Consider the following 19609-nt stretch of genomic DNA (forward strand, 5'->3'; position numbering starts at 1 on the left):
AAATCAAATCAGGCTGACAGATTTAAATTCATTTTGCTCATTTACAAACTCTATGTTGAAGAAATATTGCATCGATGAGTGCAACAGCAACATCATTTATGTTGTATGTTATACATGTGCAGAAGTAAGCTAGGTTGGATTTGTTATTTATTTTTCATTTTTACAATATGTAATAAACTGTTGGAATACAAGCGTTTAGTTGACAAACTACAAGTAAGCGAAAGTTGCAAGTATTTATACATCTTGAGAGAACATTATAAATCCCACCCTTGTCTCACAGAGAAACCCTCGCCTTGTGCGCACCTTCCATCCCTCCTCCAACCACTTTCCAGCTCTCCAGTCCATCATGAATAAACATTCATTTTAATAGTACATGGTACCTTTCAGTCTACTGTGGGGTTCAGTTGGGGAATATTGACAGGTGGTCCGTAAATCCCAACTAATCCGGGAAAAGGGACTTTTTGCGATTTCCTTGTCTTTGGGACGACCATGACTCGCGCCAGGATATATCGGGAGTCATTACTGGTGATTTTATTGCAAATTATCCTTATTTGCTCCGCTCAGGTAAGTCACAAAGTACGGCTATTTTCTTCTCAAGTGGTTCACATAGATTTGTTTGCCAGCCACAATGTATGACTGGTTTGTAATGACAGGCATGTATGACTGGTTTGTAATGACAGGCATGTATGACTGCTTTTCTTCATATTATATTGTCCTGTGTTATTGGGATGGAATTTCCCATGGATGGGATAGGCTGGGATGCTCAGACTCCCAAATGATTTGAAACACTTTCTATGCATTTACAGATTCGTTGAATCATATAGTTTACATATACATTAGACCTACCATAATATGCCTATTGATTAGTGGACTATTTCTTTCTTTTGTAAATAGCTGCATGATTTAGAGGTGTGTGTAGGACAAATAACTATCTATGCTGACATATGGAACCAATAGGTTGGGAATCTCAACAAAAATATTCTCAACATATGCAATTACTTAAAGAGCGGTCCCTTGTATAGTGGATAAAGGCTTGTGGTTTTCTTTTCTTGATCTTACTTCCCACAAAATGACTGATTTCACACAATGGATCTTTTTGTGTGAGTTGACCAACGGACCGCCAACAGCTATGATTTGGAGCTAAATTTCATTTAGTGTATTTATGTATTGTGTATTTATCCACAGAGGGGCCTGGTCGGTCCCAGAGGCCCCGCAGGACCCCCTGGAATAGCAGGAGTGCCTGGAGTTGACGGCATTGATGTGAGATATCTTTTGATTTCATATTTTATTCTTTATTTGTGTCATTTCAGGCTTTAGACTCATCTTTTGTACAGCACCTCACCTGGTATAGACCAGAATTAATTGTGTTATTCTATCATTTTAAACCTAATGTGGATTTTTACGTGGTTATTAAATAAATATTCCTTTTTCTATTTCATTTCAGGGAGACAGAGGGGACGATAACTTCACAGAAGGCGGCCCTGTGAGTAGACTATCATTTCCTTTGCCATAACCTACCAATAAATGGTTGATACATTTTAGCATGGCATTGAAATGGGCACTCTGTTCCTAGGGCCCTGATGGGGAAGACGGAAAACCAGGAGCTCCCGGAACACCCGGCCTACCAGGGGCAGACGTAAGTTACACCGAATACACACATTTACCACCAGTTTGTTATTCATACTCCCAAAGCAGGAAAGCTTAGTGCAAAATCAGATAACAGACTTCATTGAGTCTATTGAACATCTGAAGCTCAAGGGGCTGTGGGTCTACTGCTGTGTCAGTCATTTATATTGGCTCCTGAGCAAAAGGTTTGGGGGGGGGGGTTGTCAGTGGGATACATCAACCTGGGTATTTAGAGAAGAGAAGAGGGGAATGCTTCAAATAGCTTCCTGACTGAAACAGGGAAACAGAGGTCCTTTTGTGTGAGTCGGGGGGTGCAGGGGATTCGGCCGCCCAGTGATGGCTGACAGGAAAGAACTGTATGCTGGGAAAGTTGGAACAGAAGGGCCACAATGTGTGTGCTGTCCGTTTGGGCCATAATGCTGAATACGGTGTCTGGCAGAGTAGGGGGTGTCCAGGTGTGTTGAGGTATGCACTAGTTTTGGCTGGGTAGCTCTCTATTCTCTTTTGTTTAGTGAATAGTGATCATATTTTTAGGAATAGCAAATACCTTGATAACACTGACTTCAAGTAGTGAACTATAATACATTTTTTCTGTTCCTGATTTGAATGATTCCTGATTTCTGTTCTTTTGTTGCCTGCCAAAGCTATTGACTAGTTAGAGAGTGGTAGTAGTTCCTTGATCTTGAGAGGATAGTTCAGAGCGTCTTCTCTTTTCAATCCATTGATTCAAGCTTGGCGGAGGACTAGTTAGCCTGGTTAAGTGACCTCCTATGGTTTATGTAGCTGGTGGAAGAGGAGGGGCTAAACAGTGTGAGAGAAGACACACCCATTTTTAGTCTTATAATTGCTAAATTACTGTACAGGAAACAAGGTCATCCATGAAAGGTCAATGATGAAATGTACTTTTATGTAGACTAAATATGCAATGGTTTAGTTAGTACATTGTTTAGTTGCATTGATCACATACTGTGTCATATATTATCTTCCAGATACAAACACAGAATTTAAGAGTAGTCTCAATTGAGATGCCTTCCATAATTTGATTTACAAACCTTCCTTTGTGTTTATCAAATGCAAATGTTATTATGGAAATCAGATTTACAGTAATATTGCCTTGAAGTAAGGCAACCCTGTTACTGATGGTGATCTCAGAGAGTACTGTGTCAGCAACTCAGTGTTGGAACAGTTCTATTTGAAATCAATTTATTTCAGGAATTGAGGAATGTATGGATTGTTTCTAATGAATACTTTCACAATCATGTCCTTCTATAATTTCCCAGAAGTCCCATTGAATACTTGTAAAGAACAAAATCTAAAACATCCCACTAAGAATGAGTAACGGGAGAATGAAATTACTTCTTTCAGTGGAGGGTATAAGACACATATTGACGTTTTTATATAGTTTACTCATGGACATTCATATTTCTGTGTGGTTGATATAAGCTTTGTTTCCTCTATAGGGTGCCACTGGACCTGTTGGGGGTCTCGGCTCAGATGGGCCTCCTGGACCAAAAGTATGTTTTCTTTATTTGAAATCAAAAGTATCCATAACCTCCCTATCTGTCTAATATCTATATTGCCGTACACAAATATAATGCATGTACACTCTCAGTACTCGGTGTGTGGAGGCTGGTCAGAAGAGTATGAATGAGAAAATATCAGTATGCTCCAAAGCAATGAAAGGTTGAGATTATTTCGCTGCCATGTTATTGTCATCACCAACCATCTTGTGTGCTTCTCTATCAGGGTGAACCCGGAGAGGCTGGGGAAGTCGGGGAGATTGTAAGTAAGCGTGGTTAACTAAATGTGTTAACAATGAATGTATAATAGGGATGTAATAGGGATATTGTCCATTATGAGATAAAGTTGAAGTCGGAAGTTTTAACACACCATAGCCAAATATTTATACTCAGTTTTTCACAATTCCTGACATTTAATCCTAGTAAAAATTCCCTGTTTTAGGTCAGTTAGGATCACCACTTTATTTTAAGAATGTGAAATGTCAGAATAATAGTAGAGATAATTATTTATTTCAGTTTTTATTTCTTTCATCACATTCCCAGTGGATCAGAAGTTTACATACACTTAATTAGTATGTGGTAGCATTGCCTTTAAATTGTTTAACTTGGGTCAAACGTCTCAGGTAGCATTCCACAAGCTTCCCACAATAGGTTGGGTGAATTTTTGCCCATTCCTCTTGACAGAGCTGGTGTAACTGAGTCAGGTTTGTAGGCCTCCTTGCTCGCACACGATTTTTCAGTTCTGCCCACAAATTTGCTATGGTATTTAGGTCAGGGCTTTGTGATGGCCTCTCCAATACCTTGACTTTGTTGTCCTTAAGCCATTTTGCCACAACTTTGGAAGTATGCTTGGGGTCATTGTTCATTTGGAAGACCTGAACTTCCTGACTGATATCTTGAGATGTTATTCAATATATCCACATCATTTTTCTTCATCATGATGCCATCTATTGTGTGAAGCGCACCAGTCCCCCCTGCAGTAAAGCACCCCCACAACATGATGCTGCCACCCCCGTGCTTCACGGTTGGGATGGTGTTCTTCGGCTTGCAAGACTCCCCCTTTTTCCTCCAAACATAACGATGGTCATTATGGCCAAACAGTTTTATTTTTGTTTCATCAGACCAGAGGACATTTCTCCAAAAAGTACGATCTTTGTCCCCATGTGCAGTTGCAAACCGTAGTCTGGCTTTTTTATGGCGGTTTTGGAGTAGTGGCTTTTTCCTTGCTGAGTGGCCTTTCAGGTTATGTCGATATAGGACTTGTTATAGGTCTACAATTTTTTCTGAGTTCTTGGCTGATTTCTTTTGATTTTCCCTCGATGTCAAGCAAAGAGGAACTGAGTTTGAAGGTAGGCCTTGAAATACATCCACAGGTACACCTCCAATTGACTCAAATTATGTCAATTAGCCTATCAGAAGCTTCTAAAGTCATGGCATCATTTTCTGGAATTTTCCAAGCTGTTTAAAGGCACAGTCAACTTAGTGTATGTAAACTTCTGACCCACTGGAATTGTGATACAGTGAATTATTAAGTGAAATAATCTGTCTGTAAACAACAGTTGGAAAAATTACTTATGTCATGCACATAGTAGATGTCCTAACTGACTTGCCAAAACTATCGTTTGTTGACAAGACATTTGTGGAGTGGTTGAAAAACAAGTTTTAATGACTTCAACCTAAGTGTATGTATACTATGTAAACTTTCGACTTCAACTGTCGCCTCTACGGTAATCATGCAGAAATGACCAAACATAATCTGGAAAGGGATCGACCTCACTTGTTTCCGTGGATTGTTATACTACCATAAGGATGGGACCATCCCCTCCAAGGACTTGTCTTACCCATCCACTGAAATGACTGGACATCTGGAATAGGCTCCTCCCTCTCAAGGACCATATAACTATAGGACACACCCATAAAATTGTCTAATGCTGCGTTCATAACCAAGTGGGAAGGTGGTAATTACCAGTTGTGGATTTATAAATACGAGTTGGGTGCATTCACGTTTTGGGAAATATTATCAAACATGGAGATCAATAGAAGGCTTGTGATTGTTTAGCAAATTTCTGCCCATAAAAGTATACATTGAGCTGCTTTCACTTTCTAAATCAAACAATGTGTATTTTTTCTTACCATAAACAACAACTGCTGAAAATGCCGCAATGCTTGCTGTCTTGTTTGTTGACAAATGACACCAGAGAGGTGCAAGTGAAAACCTCGGAGCACGGGGATGATAGATGAGTTTCCCACTAGTAATTACCAGTGGATTTTCCACAGTTGTATGCTGGTATTTGCAAAATTCTGAGATGTTCTGAACTCAGCATTGTATAAGAATTATACACACACACCCATTAGTTGATCTGAAATCATATATGAAATGAAAATGCCCACCTAGGATATGACAATTATAAGGGTATGACATGGGGCGGCAGGGTAGCCTAGTGGTTAGAGCGTTGGTCAAGTAACCGGAAGGTTGCAAGTTCAAACCCCCGAGCTGACAAGGTACAAATCTGTTGTTCTGCCCCTGAACAGGCAGTTAACCCACTGTTCCTAGGCTGTCATTGAAAATAAAAATTTGTTCTTAACTGACTTGCCTAGTTAAATAAAGGTAAAATAAACTATAAGGACAGATTTATTGAAATGGCATTGTTTAAAATGGTGCCTTTTATTACTGTACCCTTGTTACTGCATTGATGAACTTGTTGATACAGACACATGCAACTTTACCTCAGTTTTACACCTTCAAGCCTCTCCATGAATTCTCTCTTGTCTCCCACAGGGCGAGGGACCCGATGGGCCTGATGTGAGTGCTTTTACTATTGGTCCCACACCTGAATGAGGAAGAATGTATTTAAATTCAAGAGAATACAGTACATTAGTACTGTGTCATGTCCATTTTGTTTTGCTGACAGGGAGCAGCTGGTGCACAAGGGTTGGTGGGCGAGCTTGGCAAAGTCGGAACCCCAGTGAGTACTGACTGCTTTTTTCATCATTTAGAGAAACGATAGCTAGATACACAGGGCTTCCAACTTTTTCAATATCTTATTATATTGCAGTCAATACTTCTAACTTGTTAAATTATTGCATTCATTTACTTGTAAAATGTGTTATTATTATTTATAGGGATCACTGGGAAGGAGGGGGCCAGTGGGGCTTCCTGGACCTGCAGGGCCCAGGGTAAATATATTTATTTTCATGATCATTTAGTTCCATATTAGTGTTGTCATCCTTAGTACAGTTGAAAACCCACGTGAGTCCCATGTGATGTAATAGCTGCATAGTTCTGTGTGCCATGAAATGTATTAAAGGGGAGCCAATTTACAGCATCCTGTACATTTTTAAGAGCACTGCAGCAACCAACCTGTATGACAACCAGCCCCAGTTTCGCCGACAACAACTTCAAAGACAGAAATGTCATTAAAATTGTGTTTTTCTCTTTTTATCCCCAGGGTCTTCCTGGCGTGTATAAGGGGGAAGACCTGGTAAGGCGTTCACAAGTTTCCTTTAAGGGCACCACAGCTATGCATGTCTACCCTGATGCTGATGATGGGTAAACTTTTCAGCGGAGCCCCCCTGTGGCAGGGCTCTTAGATGACCTCAAATAGGCTTTACTTGTGTTTTTCAGTGTCCCAATGCCTGTCCTTCTGGTCTTAACGGATATTCTGGCCTCCCAGGCATGAAGGTGACTATATAACAAATATTTATACTATACTACGGTTGGTCGTTGATACTAATATACTATAGATGTTGATGCTGTATCTTGTCAGTGAAACTAGCTTGCATATAGCTGTAACATTGTATGGTTTCTCTTTAGGGCCACAAAGGGGTAAAAGGAGAGTCTGGTGAGCCTGGAAAGCAAGGACACAAGGTAACCTCTCTCCCCTTTTCATCCCAATAGAATATCAACAAATACACTAAAGGTCAATAATAATGATTGTGATATTTGTTTGATGTTCTCTACAGGGAGAAGAAGGAGACCAGGCAGGAGAGGGCGAGATGGGAGCTCAAGGACTACCAGTAAAATATTTGAATATATTCTCTCACAAATTCGTATAAATATGAATGTGCCATTCACAATGTGGCTATGAGACATGTATTTTTTTTAAATTGAAAATGGCTTCTTCCTCTCTCTCTCTTTCTCTCTCTCTCTCTCTCACTATTCTCTTTCTGCTGAGTGATTTTAGGGCCAAGGGGGACCCAGGGGAATAACAGGCATGATGGGCCTCAAAGGTGACAGGGTAAGGGTCATGAGGTCACACATTGCTTGACATCATCGGATGAATGCCCAAGATAGCTATGTACTATATATTACTGCCATCCTCAGCGGGTGCAAAATTGCTGTAAAAAATGACTTCAGCTTGGCCTGTTTCAGCACTGCCAAACTTCAACATCCCACAACTTATGTTTGAGCACTCTAGTAAATGCATTAAAAAAATGTATATTTGACATCTGAAATGTGTTTGATAACAGGGACCACGTGGAACGTTTGGAGACCTTGGTCCCCAAGGAATTCAGGGTGGCTCAGTAAGTGCCTGTCTTGTTTTTAACACCGTGACATTCACCTCTTTTTCACCATGACCTCTTTCACCATGACCACTCACATTACAGTAACATCTCAACTTATTTTCTACTATTTTGGTTTAAGAAATGTGTTTTTCCGTTTTTAGGGTGACGTGGGCCAAAGAGGATTAGTGGGCGAGAATGGACCAAACGGGGGTCAAGTAAGTACTAAAACATCACACCGTCACACAAATATATTATCACTGTTATATCATCATTATTATTATTACTGTTATATTATCACTGCAGAACAACAGAGCACATGGTCATTCACTTTCAAAAGCAAAAACCTGCCGATGATTCATACCGGTGCACTCTATCTATCAAATAATGTACAGCATAAAGACTTTTACTCACTGTGTGTTGTTGTGCAGGGGGCCCGAGGGCCACAAGGAATAAGGGGCCTTCCAGGGGGCAAAGGGGAGCCTGTAAGTATTGTACACACCACAGCCTTACCAAATCTGATTTATTATCGACTAACATCTCATCCGTGACATCTATGACGTTACACACAGCACGAGCTTATGTTCATGGACTCCATACAGCTGACTCAATACACATGCCATGAAGCTAATCTTCTTTGTTAACGCTCAACTCCCCTGTTCTTTCTCCCATGGACAGGGTCTAGCTGGGCCCGATGGACGTGAAGGAATCCCCGGATTACCAGCATCTAAGGTACAGCTCAAACTGCTGTTCAAAGACATAGGCTAAATGAGGATGTACATACAGGAAATAAGTAAGATTGACATGCTGTTGTTTCTCTTTCTATAATTTTAAGGGTATTACTGGGAAAGTTGGCAGTCCAGGTGATGCTGGTCTCCAAGGACTCCCTGTAAGTGTGACCTCTGACCCCTTGCATCTCTGATTCACCATATCCATTCTACATTTGTATTTGTTCAGGTTTGTTTGGCGGTTCATTTGTTTTGATGTGATTCTCGCCATAGGGTTTGCCAGGCGCTTATGGTCCTAAAGGAAAAAGTGGCGAGATGGTAGGGGAACATTATAAATGTATGAATAAAACCAGTTATTGACCTTACAGTATATGAATCTCTATTGTAGAGAATCTTATGTTTTCCTCTCTTTGTTACTAGGGTAACTCTGGCGACCCCGGTTCTGGAGGACTAATGGGGTCTCCTGGGAAATCCGTAAGTCAAGAGAAAGTCTAATGATGAATATCAAATCACATGAATTGACAGTGATGAAACCAAATACTCTGACACAGTATACATAAGTCCCTCTCATACTTGCACCAGTAGCATGAGAGATCTCATGGTGACTTGCTTTGTTTACAGGGGGAACGTGGCGAGCAGGGAGAGGTGGGACCTGTCGGTGCAAGAGGTGGACCAGTGAGTATGTTTTAAAGAATATGTGATTCAGAAAGCCATAAAACACTATCAAGTTGGATTGCTCTTTTCAAGGTCTCGTATGAACTTCAGCCGTTTGAATAAATCATTTGGAGCTGTGTGATTTAGCAACCCTTTTAGGGTTAGGGAATTAGGGATAAAGGTGTAAGCTAAGTAACTGAACAATAGAATGAACAAGATCAGCACAAAGCATTTGAACTCTATTGCCACGCACAACCTTTGCTCTATAGTACTATAAGCATTGTTCAACAAGCTCAGAACTTCATGTGATTCATTTGGGAAGGTCTTGGACCACTAGACTATAATAAATCTGTGATTGCAGCCCAATTTCTGCTCTATAACTCCCTACTATACTTCTCTTATTTCGCTGTAGGGTGAAAGAGGAGTGCGTGGCCCAGATGGACCTGCAGGGGCACCTGGACCCAGGGTAAGTCAACAGCCCAACATACCCATATAACTGACATACTCATAGCCCCAAAACAAGCCCATTATATGTATCATGAACCACAATGAATAAAGCATTTGACAATTTGTCGCAAACATCCATACAATTACTACGGAATGAACCATGATTATCAAACTGACCAATGAACTTGAAGCATACAAATGAACTAGGCTAAGATGCTGGTGCAATCTGTAACCTGGGTAGTAAACAGGTGGAAGAATAGAAGGAGTTGAGCATCTTCTGCACAAGAATGATGGGAAAAAGCCATGGGAAGTAATGACCAAGTGGCCAAGCACAGAACCGTGTGGTGCTCCAGTCATCAGACTTTGTTGTGAGAAAATGCAAGGATTGGTAAGGTAAGATGCAGACAAGAAAATATCAGAGTGAAGCCAGTTCAATTCAGAATACAGAACAGGATTTTGTGGTTTGCAATGTGATGGATTATGATGATACTGTGGTGGGGAAAGAAGAGGAAGACAAGAACATGATGAAGATGGTGTGAAAGAGGAGGAAGAAAACAAAGAGTATGAAATAAATTACCTTTTTTTGGATTGTGTGCTGTGTGGCGAGAACAAAGTCAATGCTGGTCTCTTAACATTAAAATGGTGTTGATATAATTGGATATGTAATTATTCATGCTTACTTTCCTCGCATGTTATTTTCATTACACTGCCTTTCCTGCCAGCCTTTCTTGGAACTAGGACACCGCAGAGTGCAAATAACACAAGCCTCACCTATCCACACCAACAATCTTTTGCTATTTATATATGACATGCCATCAGTGTAAACAATGCACTGAGCGTACAAAAACATTAGAAACACCTGCTCTTTCCGTGACTTAGACTGACCAGGGGAATCCAGGTGAAAGCTACGATCCCTAATTGATGTCACTTGTTAAATCCACTTCAATCAGTGTAGATGAAGGGGAGGTGACAGACTAAAGAAGGATTTTTAAGCCTTGAGACACTCGAGACATGGATTGTGTATGTGTGCCATTCAGAGGGTAAATGGACAAGACAAGATTTGAGTGCCTCTGAACAGAGTATGGTAGTAGATGCCAGGCGCACCGGTGTGAGTTTTTCACGCTCAACAGTTTCCTGTGTGTATCAAGAATGGTTCACCATCCAAAGGACATCCAGTGAACTTGACACAACTGTGAAGCATTGGAGTCAACATGGGCCAGCATCCCTGTGGAACGCATGCCCTAGATTAATTGAGGCTGTTCTGAAGGCAAAACAGGGGGTGCAACTCAATATTAGGAATGTTCTTAATGTTCTTAATGTTTTGTACACTCAGTGTGTATCGCTATTATCTGCTATCATTCCATACATATACCATTTAACATGGGCATAGTTACCATAGGAACCATTCGGCTCAACCAAGCTGACTGCCAGTGCCTAAGAGCAAACCCACTCCAAGGAAGTGGAGCCGTATGCTCTCTCAAATTGAAAGTGGCAGCCCTTTATAAGCCTCCAGACTGCAGTAATACTGTAATCCGCCGATGAGGGGGCATGAATGGAGTCTTGTTACACTGGTCAATGGGCCCATGGGTATTTCTTCAGAGAGGAGGATTCAGGCCAGGAAAATAGACTGAAAAGCCTGAAAGAACCCTCTGTTTCCCAGGCATTCCTTAAACCAGTTGCTTGAGAGTATGCCACAATCAGTACCCACACTTCCAAAAACATCTCATGGAGTGTGCCCCCAATACCCTTTCCAGCTGACCCGTTTCCACATGTTTATTTCCAGCAACAACAAAAAAATGTTTTGGTGCAAATGTAGTCAGCTGAAGTTGAGGGGGAGAGGTTAGAGTGTTGCACAGGCAATCCACTGTGTTAAGAGTTTTTGAAGTGTGTGTGTGTATATATATTTATTTATTTTTTACAGGGAGGTAAAGGGGATCTCGGGCTTCTTGGTTTGCCTGGCCCTGCTGGCCTGGTTGGACAGAATGGAGACAGGGTAAGGAATAGAAAAGGTGCCACAAAAGCAGAAGCAGAAGTTCATGTGTAAAAGCAAAATATAATTGTCCTATTCCTATCTCTCCAGGGTGCAGTCGGTTTGACCGGTGCTCAAGGAGAACAAGTAAGTTCTATCAATACCATCTCAACCGACCGAATAGTGCATTCCTACATAAGGGAGGTGACCATATTCTATGTAGCCATCAAATGATGGAAGACGATGAATGGAGTGAATTCAAATGAGTAACATCAAGCACTAGGAGCTACCAGAAGAGTACAGAAGGCCCCACCAAGGCCTACTTGGGATGGATACATGTTAATGATCCTGTAAGTCATGTGTTTTCTCTAACAAAGACATTTCTACTCATTGATTTAGGGAGAAGCAGGTTCAGAGGGCACCGCGGGAGACAGAGGGGACTTTGTGAGTAAATAAAGAAAAAAACGTTGCTGTGCCCAACATTTGTTTGAAAGTGAAAGAGTACTGATTCTGTTTCACTATAGGGTGACGAAGGGGAGCCAGGAGAGAAAGGATCGGTGAGTCCAGTTTATAGCATCGCTTACTGCTACAGCTCTCTGTTGGCATGGACTAGGCCACTTATGTCCAGTACACACATAATGTGATACCTGTTTGTCCCAAAATCATAGGGGACTCATCATGATTAGATGCCACAGCTTCATGGAGCTGTCTAATGCTAGAAGTCACGTACACGTGAGCATCATCATTTCTCATTACTGAATCACTTCACAGTGTTTGCGCCATGCCAAAAGAAAGCCTTGCACACTGTAGGATTACATGCCTGAAACACATGATCCTAGACCTAGACAGACAGCATTGTCTATCCTCCCAATGGTCCAGTCTGTGTAATACAATTTTACCTTTTGTTTTGAATGAATGTTGAATGCCATTGTGTCGCGCTCTGTCGCTGTTTTCAGACGGGCAGACCAGGAGAGACTGGAAACAAAGGGCCAGAGGGCGGCCGGGGCATACCAGGCCCAGAGGGCAAGCCGGGCCAACCTGGACCACGTGGCATGCAGGGAGACAGAGGGGTGCCAGGACTGCCAGGGACACAGGGGCCAGCGGTAGGCCCTTTAACAATTAACCAGATCTGGGGGCCTGAAACAGAGCAGGAGTCAAAGAGAGCTGTTTCTTAGTACTGCACTCATATGGACTAGACTGGAGGAGACAGCAGAATTCACATGATGACTTTGCCCTGTGTTAAAGACATGCTCCCGAACTTTGGCGTCTACTAAGTATTTTTTGAACCTCCCGTTTTGGGCTGTATGTGTCAATGTGTAGTTCATACATGCATAATCTATGAGAATGACTGTCTTACCTCAATTAGTTACGAAATCCGTCGTTTTGAAAGCGACTGTTTTTCTGGAAGCTGTGCTGCTCCATTTTCACTACATAATCCCCCATGTGGGATAGCCCCCTAGCAATTCGAGTTCTAGCCAATGAGCTTCAGCCCCTTGCCATTTGAGTGACAGCTAGCAAGAGGCACACACAGCAGAGCGAGAGAGATCAATGACGTGTTGCACCTATCTGCACACGTGACATAGTAGGCAATTTTCGTGGACCACTTTTGGCTCATGAGCACTACATTCAGAACTACTGGCTAAAGAGTTTGCAAAAGTACCAGAGAATCTCTTTAAGTATGTCCCTGGGCTAAGACATTTCACGAAAAATGCCTGTGTGGCTAGCTATGAATAGCGTTAGTTACCGGTTAACACCACAATTCTCTCAACAACTACCTGTTTTCCCAGGGAAAAAAACCAAGCGATACACACATCACACAAGTGCCTGAAACAGAGCAGGAGTCAAAGAGAGCTGTTTCTTAGTACTGCACTCATATGGACTAGACTGGAGGAGACAGCAGAATTCACATGATGACTTTGCCCTGTGTTAAAGACATGCTCCCGAACTTTGGCGTCTACTAAGTATTTTTTGAACCTCCCGTTTTGGGCTGTATGTGTCAATGTGTAGTTCATACATGCATAATCTATGAGAATGACTGTCTTACCTCAATTAGTTACGAAATCCGTCGTTTTGAAAGCGACTGTTTTTCTGGAAGCTGTGCTGCTCCATTTTCACTACATAATCCCCCATGTGGGATAGCCCCCTAGCAATTCGAGTTCTAGCCAATGAGCTTCAGCCCCTTGCCATTTGAGTGACAGCTAGCAAGAGGCACACACAGCAGAGCGAGAGAGATCAATGACGTGTTGCACCTATCTGCACACGTGACATAGTAGGCAATTTTCGTGGACCACTTTTGGCTCATGAGCACTACATTCAGAACTACTGGCTAAAGAGTTTGCAAAAGTACCAGAGAATCTCTTTAAGTATGTCCCTGGGCTAAGACATTTCACGAAAAATGCCTGTGTGGCTAGCTATGAATAGCGTTAGTTACCGGTTAACACCACAATTCTCTCAACAACTACCTGTTTTCCCAGGGGAAAAAACCAAGCGATACACACATCACACAAGTTTGCATGAGGGTAATGCAAGGTAAGTCAAGATCATTTTCATATCAAACTCTTATCCATTTGATATTGGCCATTACTGAACCCATCACATCTGATAAGGCAGGTCCATAGGTTTCATTGAACTGACCCCCCCCCCCCATCCTTTTCCCTTCCTGTGCTATAGAGCAGCTAGCCCAGCTAGCAGCCAGCCTGAGGAGGCCTGAGACAGGCATCTCTGGACTGCCAGGTCCCCCTGGCCCCCCTGGTCCTGCAGGCCCCTCCGGAGAGAACGGCTACCCAGGACTGGACGGGGTCAGAGGACTGCCAGGTCTCAAAGGACCTCCAGGACTACTGGGTCGCAAAGGGCCCAAAGGTTGGTCTCTAAAAAGGGTGGAAATATATCTGAAATGTAATATTATGGCCTAGTTTGTTAAGACAATGACAAGTTGGCTGAAGCAGGCTGGTAGCAGTAGTGTCATGATCTCCATTTGAATAATTAGGATTGTTTGTGCCATCACAAGTGAAGTTCACTACAGTCATCCTGCATCCCTAAACGTCACTTGAATTGATGATCACGTATACGTTCTGCGTAGGTGACACGGGCGACAGAGGAGACATAGGACCCACAGCGAGAGGGGTTAAAGGAGCACCTGGAGCACCCGGTCTACCAGGTAAAGATTCCAGTCACAAGAGGCTTCACACCCACACCATAATAATGAAGGCTATAGCCATAACTACTGTACTATCTCAATATGCGCCAAGTCTCTATATGCTCAGCATACAGACATGTCTAGCTAGCTTTTTAGTTCCACATTCATTTACAAGTCTCAACCGACCACTCTATCCACAGGTGATCACGGTAGAGCCGCCTATGGCACAGACGGCCGCGACGGCGAGAGAGGGCCACACGGCGTTCCCGGTATTCCCGGCGTTCCAGGGTCTCCTGGTCGTCCTGGCCTCAACGGCTACTGCGAGTCGTCACAGTGCATCCTGCCTATGGTGGCGTCACCGATATCTGCGAAAGATTCCAGCATGAAAGGGCCAAATGAGGAATAAGATGTGAGTCCCTGAACTGAGAGGGCCACAGGGGCCAAACTATTAAGAGACTAATGGAGGAACTAACTAATGTGCCACGGAAGATCAGGTTTGGGGTCAATTCCATTTAAATTCAGTCAATTCAGGAAGTAAACTGAAATTCAAATGTTTCTCATTGAAAAGCAGGAAATGGAATAGAATTGGAATTTCAGTTAACTTCCTGATTTGAATGAATTCAAATTGAAATGAGATGAAAATGTACCACCAACCCCGTGGAAGAAACATTACTTTGTTTGATGTGTTTTGACTGATTGTTTGTATATTGTTTTATTGTTTTGTTACACCCCTCTAAAATGCATTTCAGTATTCCTTAGCTGTTGGAACACCCCTATCCCTCTGACAAAGTTTAGCAAGTTTTTGTTTTTTTACCTCAGCTCTAGCTTTTGCCCTCTTTGTACTGTAAAATAAAAAGAGCATGACATTTTTTTGGGCAAACTAATTGTGATGTTATTGGGGACTGTAGGCTTTGTTTTTTGTTAAATATGAACCAAGTTAAAACCCCAACAGACCAGACTAACTGTGCTTTAAGCAACAATGTGCCAACCAGTTTTAATTCACTGAATTCTGTATGTTTATGTATTAGTGTCAATACCGAGCTTTCATACAAATTACCGGTATACTGTTGGTTCAATGACTTTCATTTGTTTGCGAGTATCTTTGTTGCATATACACTCACCAACCCCTATGCTTTATCGTCTTCCTGATGTAGGATTTTCTTTGTCATGATGACTGTTTTTGTGATGGGAGAACTAGGAGGGCAGTGTTGTTCGAAGACATATGTAGAAATTGTATATGCCATTCTTATTTATTATAAAAGTCAGAGGAGGTGACATCAAAGGTTGTACAAATGAGAAAATAAAAACATTTTGATAAAGTCCTGCATGTTTTGTATGAAAGACTCCAACGAAAATCCAGCAACATGTTTTTCAGCTAATTTCACACATCTCCAGTGGGCCCTATTGAGACATTTTCTGAGGCATGCAGAGTTCTACAGACTCAAATCATTGGATGGCCTGTGGTACAAATATAGCCACAAGGGGACACTAGAAAGCTTGACTGTCCCCATATCTAGGGTGTTACCAACAGCCATTTAAAAAATATCTCCATAAAAGTAATTGATTCATTTGCTGAAAATGCTGTGTGTCTTTGTGCATTAGACTGTAGTTTTCCTATGCAGAGAAGATGATTGTTATTAAGTATGCCTTGAGGGACATGTAACGAGGTAGGGGAGGGTTGAATCAATAAATGACTCTCCTGTAATTGAGCCCACGCTTCTCATTTAAACCAAAAGCACTTAAGTATACCTTAATTTTGGCAAGTTATGTGTCACTAAATGAATTAAACGTACATTATCAGTTTAAAGCCGTTTACCACCGGAACACCTCCACTGTGACTGCTCACAGCTTATTTTTGTACAGTTAGTCATGTTTTTTGGAAATATTCTAGTATAATTCTTTCATTAGCTGAATTGGTTTCTCATGATCTTCTATGAAACAGTATGTAATCTGCTTCTTTCTCTGCCACAGTTCCAGTCAGCAGTCCCATAGACAGATCTAAATCTTTGTTAGTGCCAATGCTGGTACTACAGGCAGAACAAGCCCACTGGGAGACAATCCATTAAACCAAACAAGGCCAATATAAAACAAGTGAGGCATTAAAGGCCTTCACTAATGGGAGTACAATTTTATATTAGAGTGCCTTAAATGCCATTCAAAACCAAGTTTTCAGTGTATCATTTTAATGTACTCTTACAAGTTGGTGAACAGTTACAATTTGTTGCTCACAGTACTAAAACACACATCCATTGATAGTATAAATAGCCAACCTAATAATACACATTTTCAAATACATAAATCATCAAGTATCCAAGTATTAAGTTACGCACATCAAAATAAAAAGGCATACAAAATATCGCAGACGTTGAAGTCCAGTTTAAAAGCGAAAAACACAAATCACATTTTGGACATGGCAGTAATTAATCAACGAGATTTGATAAGAGAAAATAAAAAAATAAAAGGTCCCAGACTTTCAATAAACAAATATTGCAACAATTAAGCATTTCATATTAAAAATAGTTACTGAAAGGACTTAAGTGTGTAGACGTCCTGCACAAGACAAAGGCAACATTCTTTTGTTCCAAGTTAAAAAAGAAACCTTTTCTAATGTAGTGGATGACAAACCCACTCGATTGCCTTTTTGTTCCATTTTAATTGTAAGGCATTTCAAGTTTTAACCATGTGGAGGAAGGCATACATCTTTCTATTCAGTATCGAACTGAATCATAAAATTTAAAGGGATACCTAACTACTCATGTTAAATCATCATTACAGTACTTTTTTTTAAATGTTATTTTTTTTAAAGTAATAAGCACCCTTGCCAATTAAAACCTTGGGCTGTGTTCAACATGTATAAATCAACATCTGGATGTTCACAAAATTACTTCACTGGCTGTGCTCCTTTCCAATTCCAAGGGCACACATAGAGAACACTCACTCACTGTCACTTGTTCACTAACTAACCTCTTTTTCTTTTTTTTTGACACTTGACATTTTTTTAATTGAGAAGGGAAAACTTGAATTATTTAAGAATGAATTTCCGGTGGAAATACTTTAACACAATGGATTTACTAAAAAAAACAAGCCTGCCAGGTAGATAAGATAAAGAAATGAATGTATTTTTATAGGGGCATTGTTGGCATGGACTATGAGTTAGTTGGCTTTACTACTGGATGCAGCAGTTGTTGCGGTGGCCGTTGGAGTCTTTGAAGCGCAGGCGCATCTTTGGACGATACTTCTCCAGGTAGAAAAGCTGCTTGCTGTTGAACGCTCCGCGACGCTTCCTGTTACGAGAGAAAATACATCGCCCTCTCACGTCATCTAAATTTACAGGCCAGTGATATTAATTCAAAACAGTGGGTTTTATAGACGAGCCTCCCCTTTTGAATGAAAGATGACCCACTGTTACAATGTACTTTCACTGTACAAAGGGTTGAGGCACATATAGCGCAATTTCAACTTTCAACTTCTCAATTGCAGCTTAGTCCGATTATTTCAAAAACAATGCGTTTTAGCCTTCATTTTAAGATGCTGCAGCTACCAGTATATAGAGATCTACATGAAAGTGTATTTGCGTCAGACTTACTGCCGGATGAACTGGACAGCGTCTTCATATTTCATCCCACATTCAATCAAAGCCAGGGCAACCATGACAGGGGCTCTAGTAAGTACAACACACACAAAAACACATGGGTAAATACTCAGAAGAAAAGTTGACAAAGGCAGTTAGGGTACTATGGGACTTTTTAATACGGTGTATTATGGCTAATCGTTGTTTTGGCATTCTTACTAAAGAACTAGCATCATCAATCTAACACAATTCTGAATATAAATACTTATTACACGTTTTAAAATCCTTGTTACATGATTATACATGTTTCTATACTAAGAGGGGAAATAAAAAGACGAGTTTACCTCCCAAGGCCAGCTACACAGTGGACAGCAATGCAGCAACCCGGCTCCTCCCTAAACTTCGTCTTCAGGAGGTTCAACCAATCATCAACAATCTGGTTAGAGGGAGGAGCTCCATCATCAAATGCCCAATCCTATTGGTGGAGGAGAGGGAAATCAGTTCATCTGCCCTCTTTCTCAGAAACCAAAACAAAGAAGGTAGTAACATAGTAGTAAATGAGTACTGCATTGGAGATGTAAACAGTGATGTTGAAGCTTACCAGAACCTGTATTCCCTCTTTCCCCACCAAGGTGGAATCATAGGTGGCCTCACATACTCTCACAACGGTGGTCACTCCATATTTCTTCAGTTCCTGTAGAAGAACGTACGTTTATTTTCATATGACCTGCAACATATGCCATTGTACATTTGACATACCACACAGGGAAAACATTTATATTTTCGAAACAGACCCTTTATACTATGGAAGAGAGGGACTACCTATGAGATTCCAGAACATTCATTACGTTTTATAACAAAATTCATTTCTGATATCGTCACTGTGTTAATGATGTGAGGGCTCACCTCAATGAATTTATTCAAAGTGGCATTGGTTGGATTGTGGGTAATGAGGAACCTCATGTTTTTGTAGGTGATCTCCACAGGGGCAGGTCGGTTCATACGCGCCATGGTGACAGACGGAAAAACGAGATCTTCCACAAAACAATCTAACAAAAACACTTATTTAGAGGGAGAGGTAATATCAACAAAATGTCAAACTATATTCCCGCAATAAAAACACACCGTGACCAGTGGGCTAAAGAAGAATATGGGGCCAAAGGAGGTCAGATTTGACAGAAAAAAGGGTGTGGACAACCAAAATCAAACCCCTTCTCCTTTGGGAAAACAAGACAGGTTCCCCCTTGATTCTGACCAGGCAGAAGCCAACGAGGGCAGTGTGCAGCAGGTAGAGTTACCCCATCCAGGCTCGTTCTGCTGGTAGGTTAGGAGGTGTCCTGATCCTGCCAACGTTTCAGATCCTCCTCCTGTGGGTCCAATGTGTTCGGAGAGGAGGTGAGTTCTGCTGTTCACTCGTCTGCATAGGCAGCTGCGTGCTGTGCCTGGCAGTAGTCC

At 41.5% G+C, this 19609-nt stretch overlaps 2 protein-coding genes across 2 annotated transcripts; one reads left to right on the top strand and one right to left on the bottom strand.

Moving 5' to 3' along the window:
* Positions 1-283: 283 nt before the first annotated feature.
* LOC135523575 (collagen alpha-1(IX) chain-like) lies at positions 284-16272 on the top strand. Its single transcript, XM_064950350.1, has 32 exons — positions 284-564; positions 1186-1260; positions 1445-1483; positions 1574-1636; positions 3087-3140; positions 3373-3408; positions 5926-5949; positions 6059-6112; positions 6270-6323; positions 6596-6628; positions 6772-6828; positions 6961-7014; positions 7110-7163; positions 7331-7384; positions 7617-7670; positions 7814-7867; positions 8081-8134; positions 8328-8381; positions 8485-8538; positions 8651-8695; positions 8798-8851; positions 8999-9052; positions 9444-9497; positions 11400-11471; positions 11559-11594; positions 11847-11891; positions 11972-12004; positions 12404-12550; positions 13922-13976; positions 14118-14306; positions 14527-14604; positions 14784-16272. Exons 1-32 carry the CDS (start codon positions 490-492, stop codon positions 14987-14989), a joined length of 2064 nt encoding a protein of 687 aa, XP_064806422.1. The 5' UTR covers positions 284-489; the 3' UTR covers positions 14990-16272.
* Positions 16273-16745: 473 nt separating this feature from the next.
* LOC135523583 (protein tyrosine phosphatase type IVA 1) lies at positions 16746-19543 on the bottom strand. Its single transcript, XM_064950362.1, has 6 exons — positions 19453-19543; positions 19061-19203; positions 18756-18848; positions 18499-18629; positions 18170-18244; positions 16746-17867 (listed from the first exon to the last, which is right to left on the bottom strand). Exons 2-6 carry the CDS (start codon positions 19163-19165, stop codon positions 17750-17752), a joined length of 522 nt encoding a protein of 173 aa, XP_064806434.1. The 5' UTR covers positions 19166-19203; positions 19453-19543; the 3' UTR covers positions 16746-17749.
* Positions 19544-19609: the final 66 nt, after the last annotated feature.

Source organism: Oncorhynchus masou, chromosome 4 (genome assembly GCF_036934945.1).
Source record: "Oncorhynchus masou masou isolate Uvic2021 chromosome 4, UVic_Omas_1.1, whole genome shotgun sequence".
Taxonomy (NCBI): domain Eukaryota; kingdom Metazoa; phylum Chordata; class Actinopteri; order Salmoniformes; family Salmonidae; genus Oncorhynchus; species Oncorhynchus masou.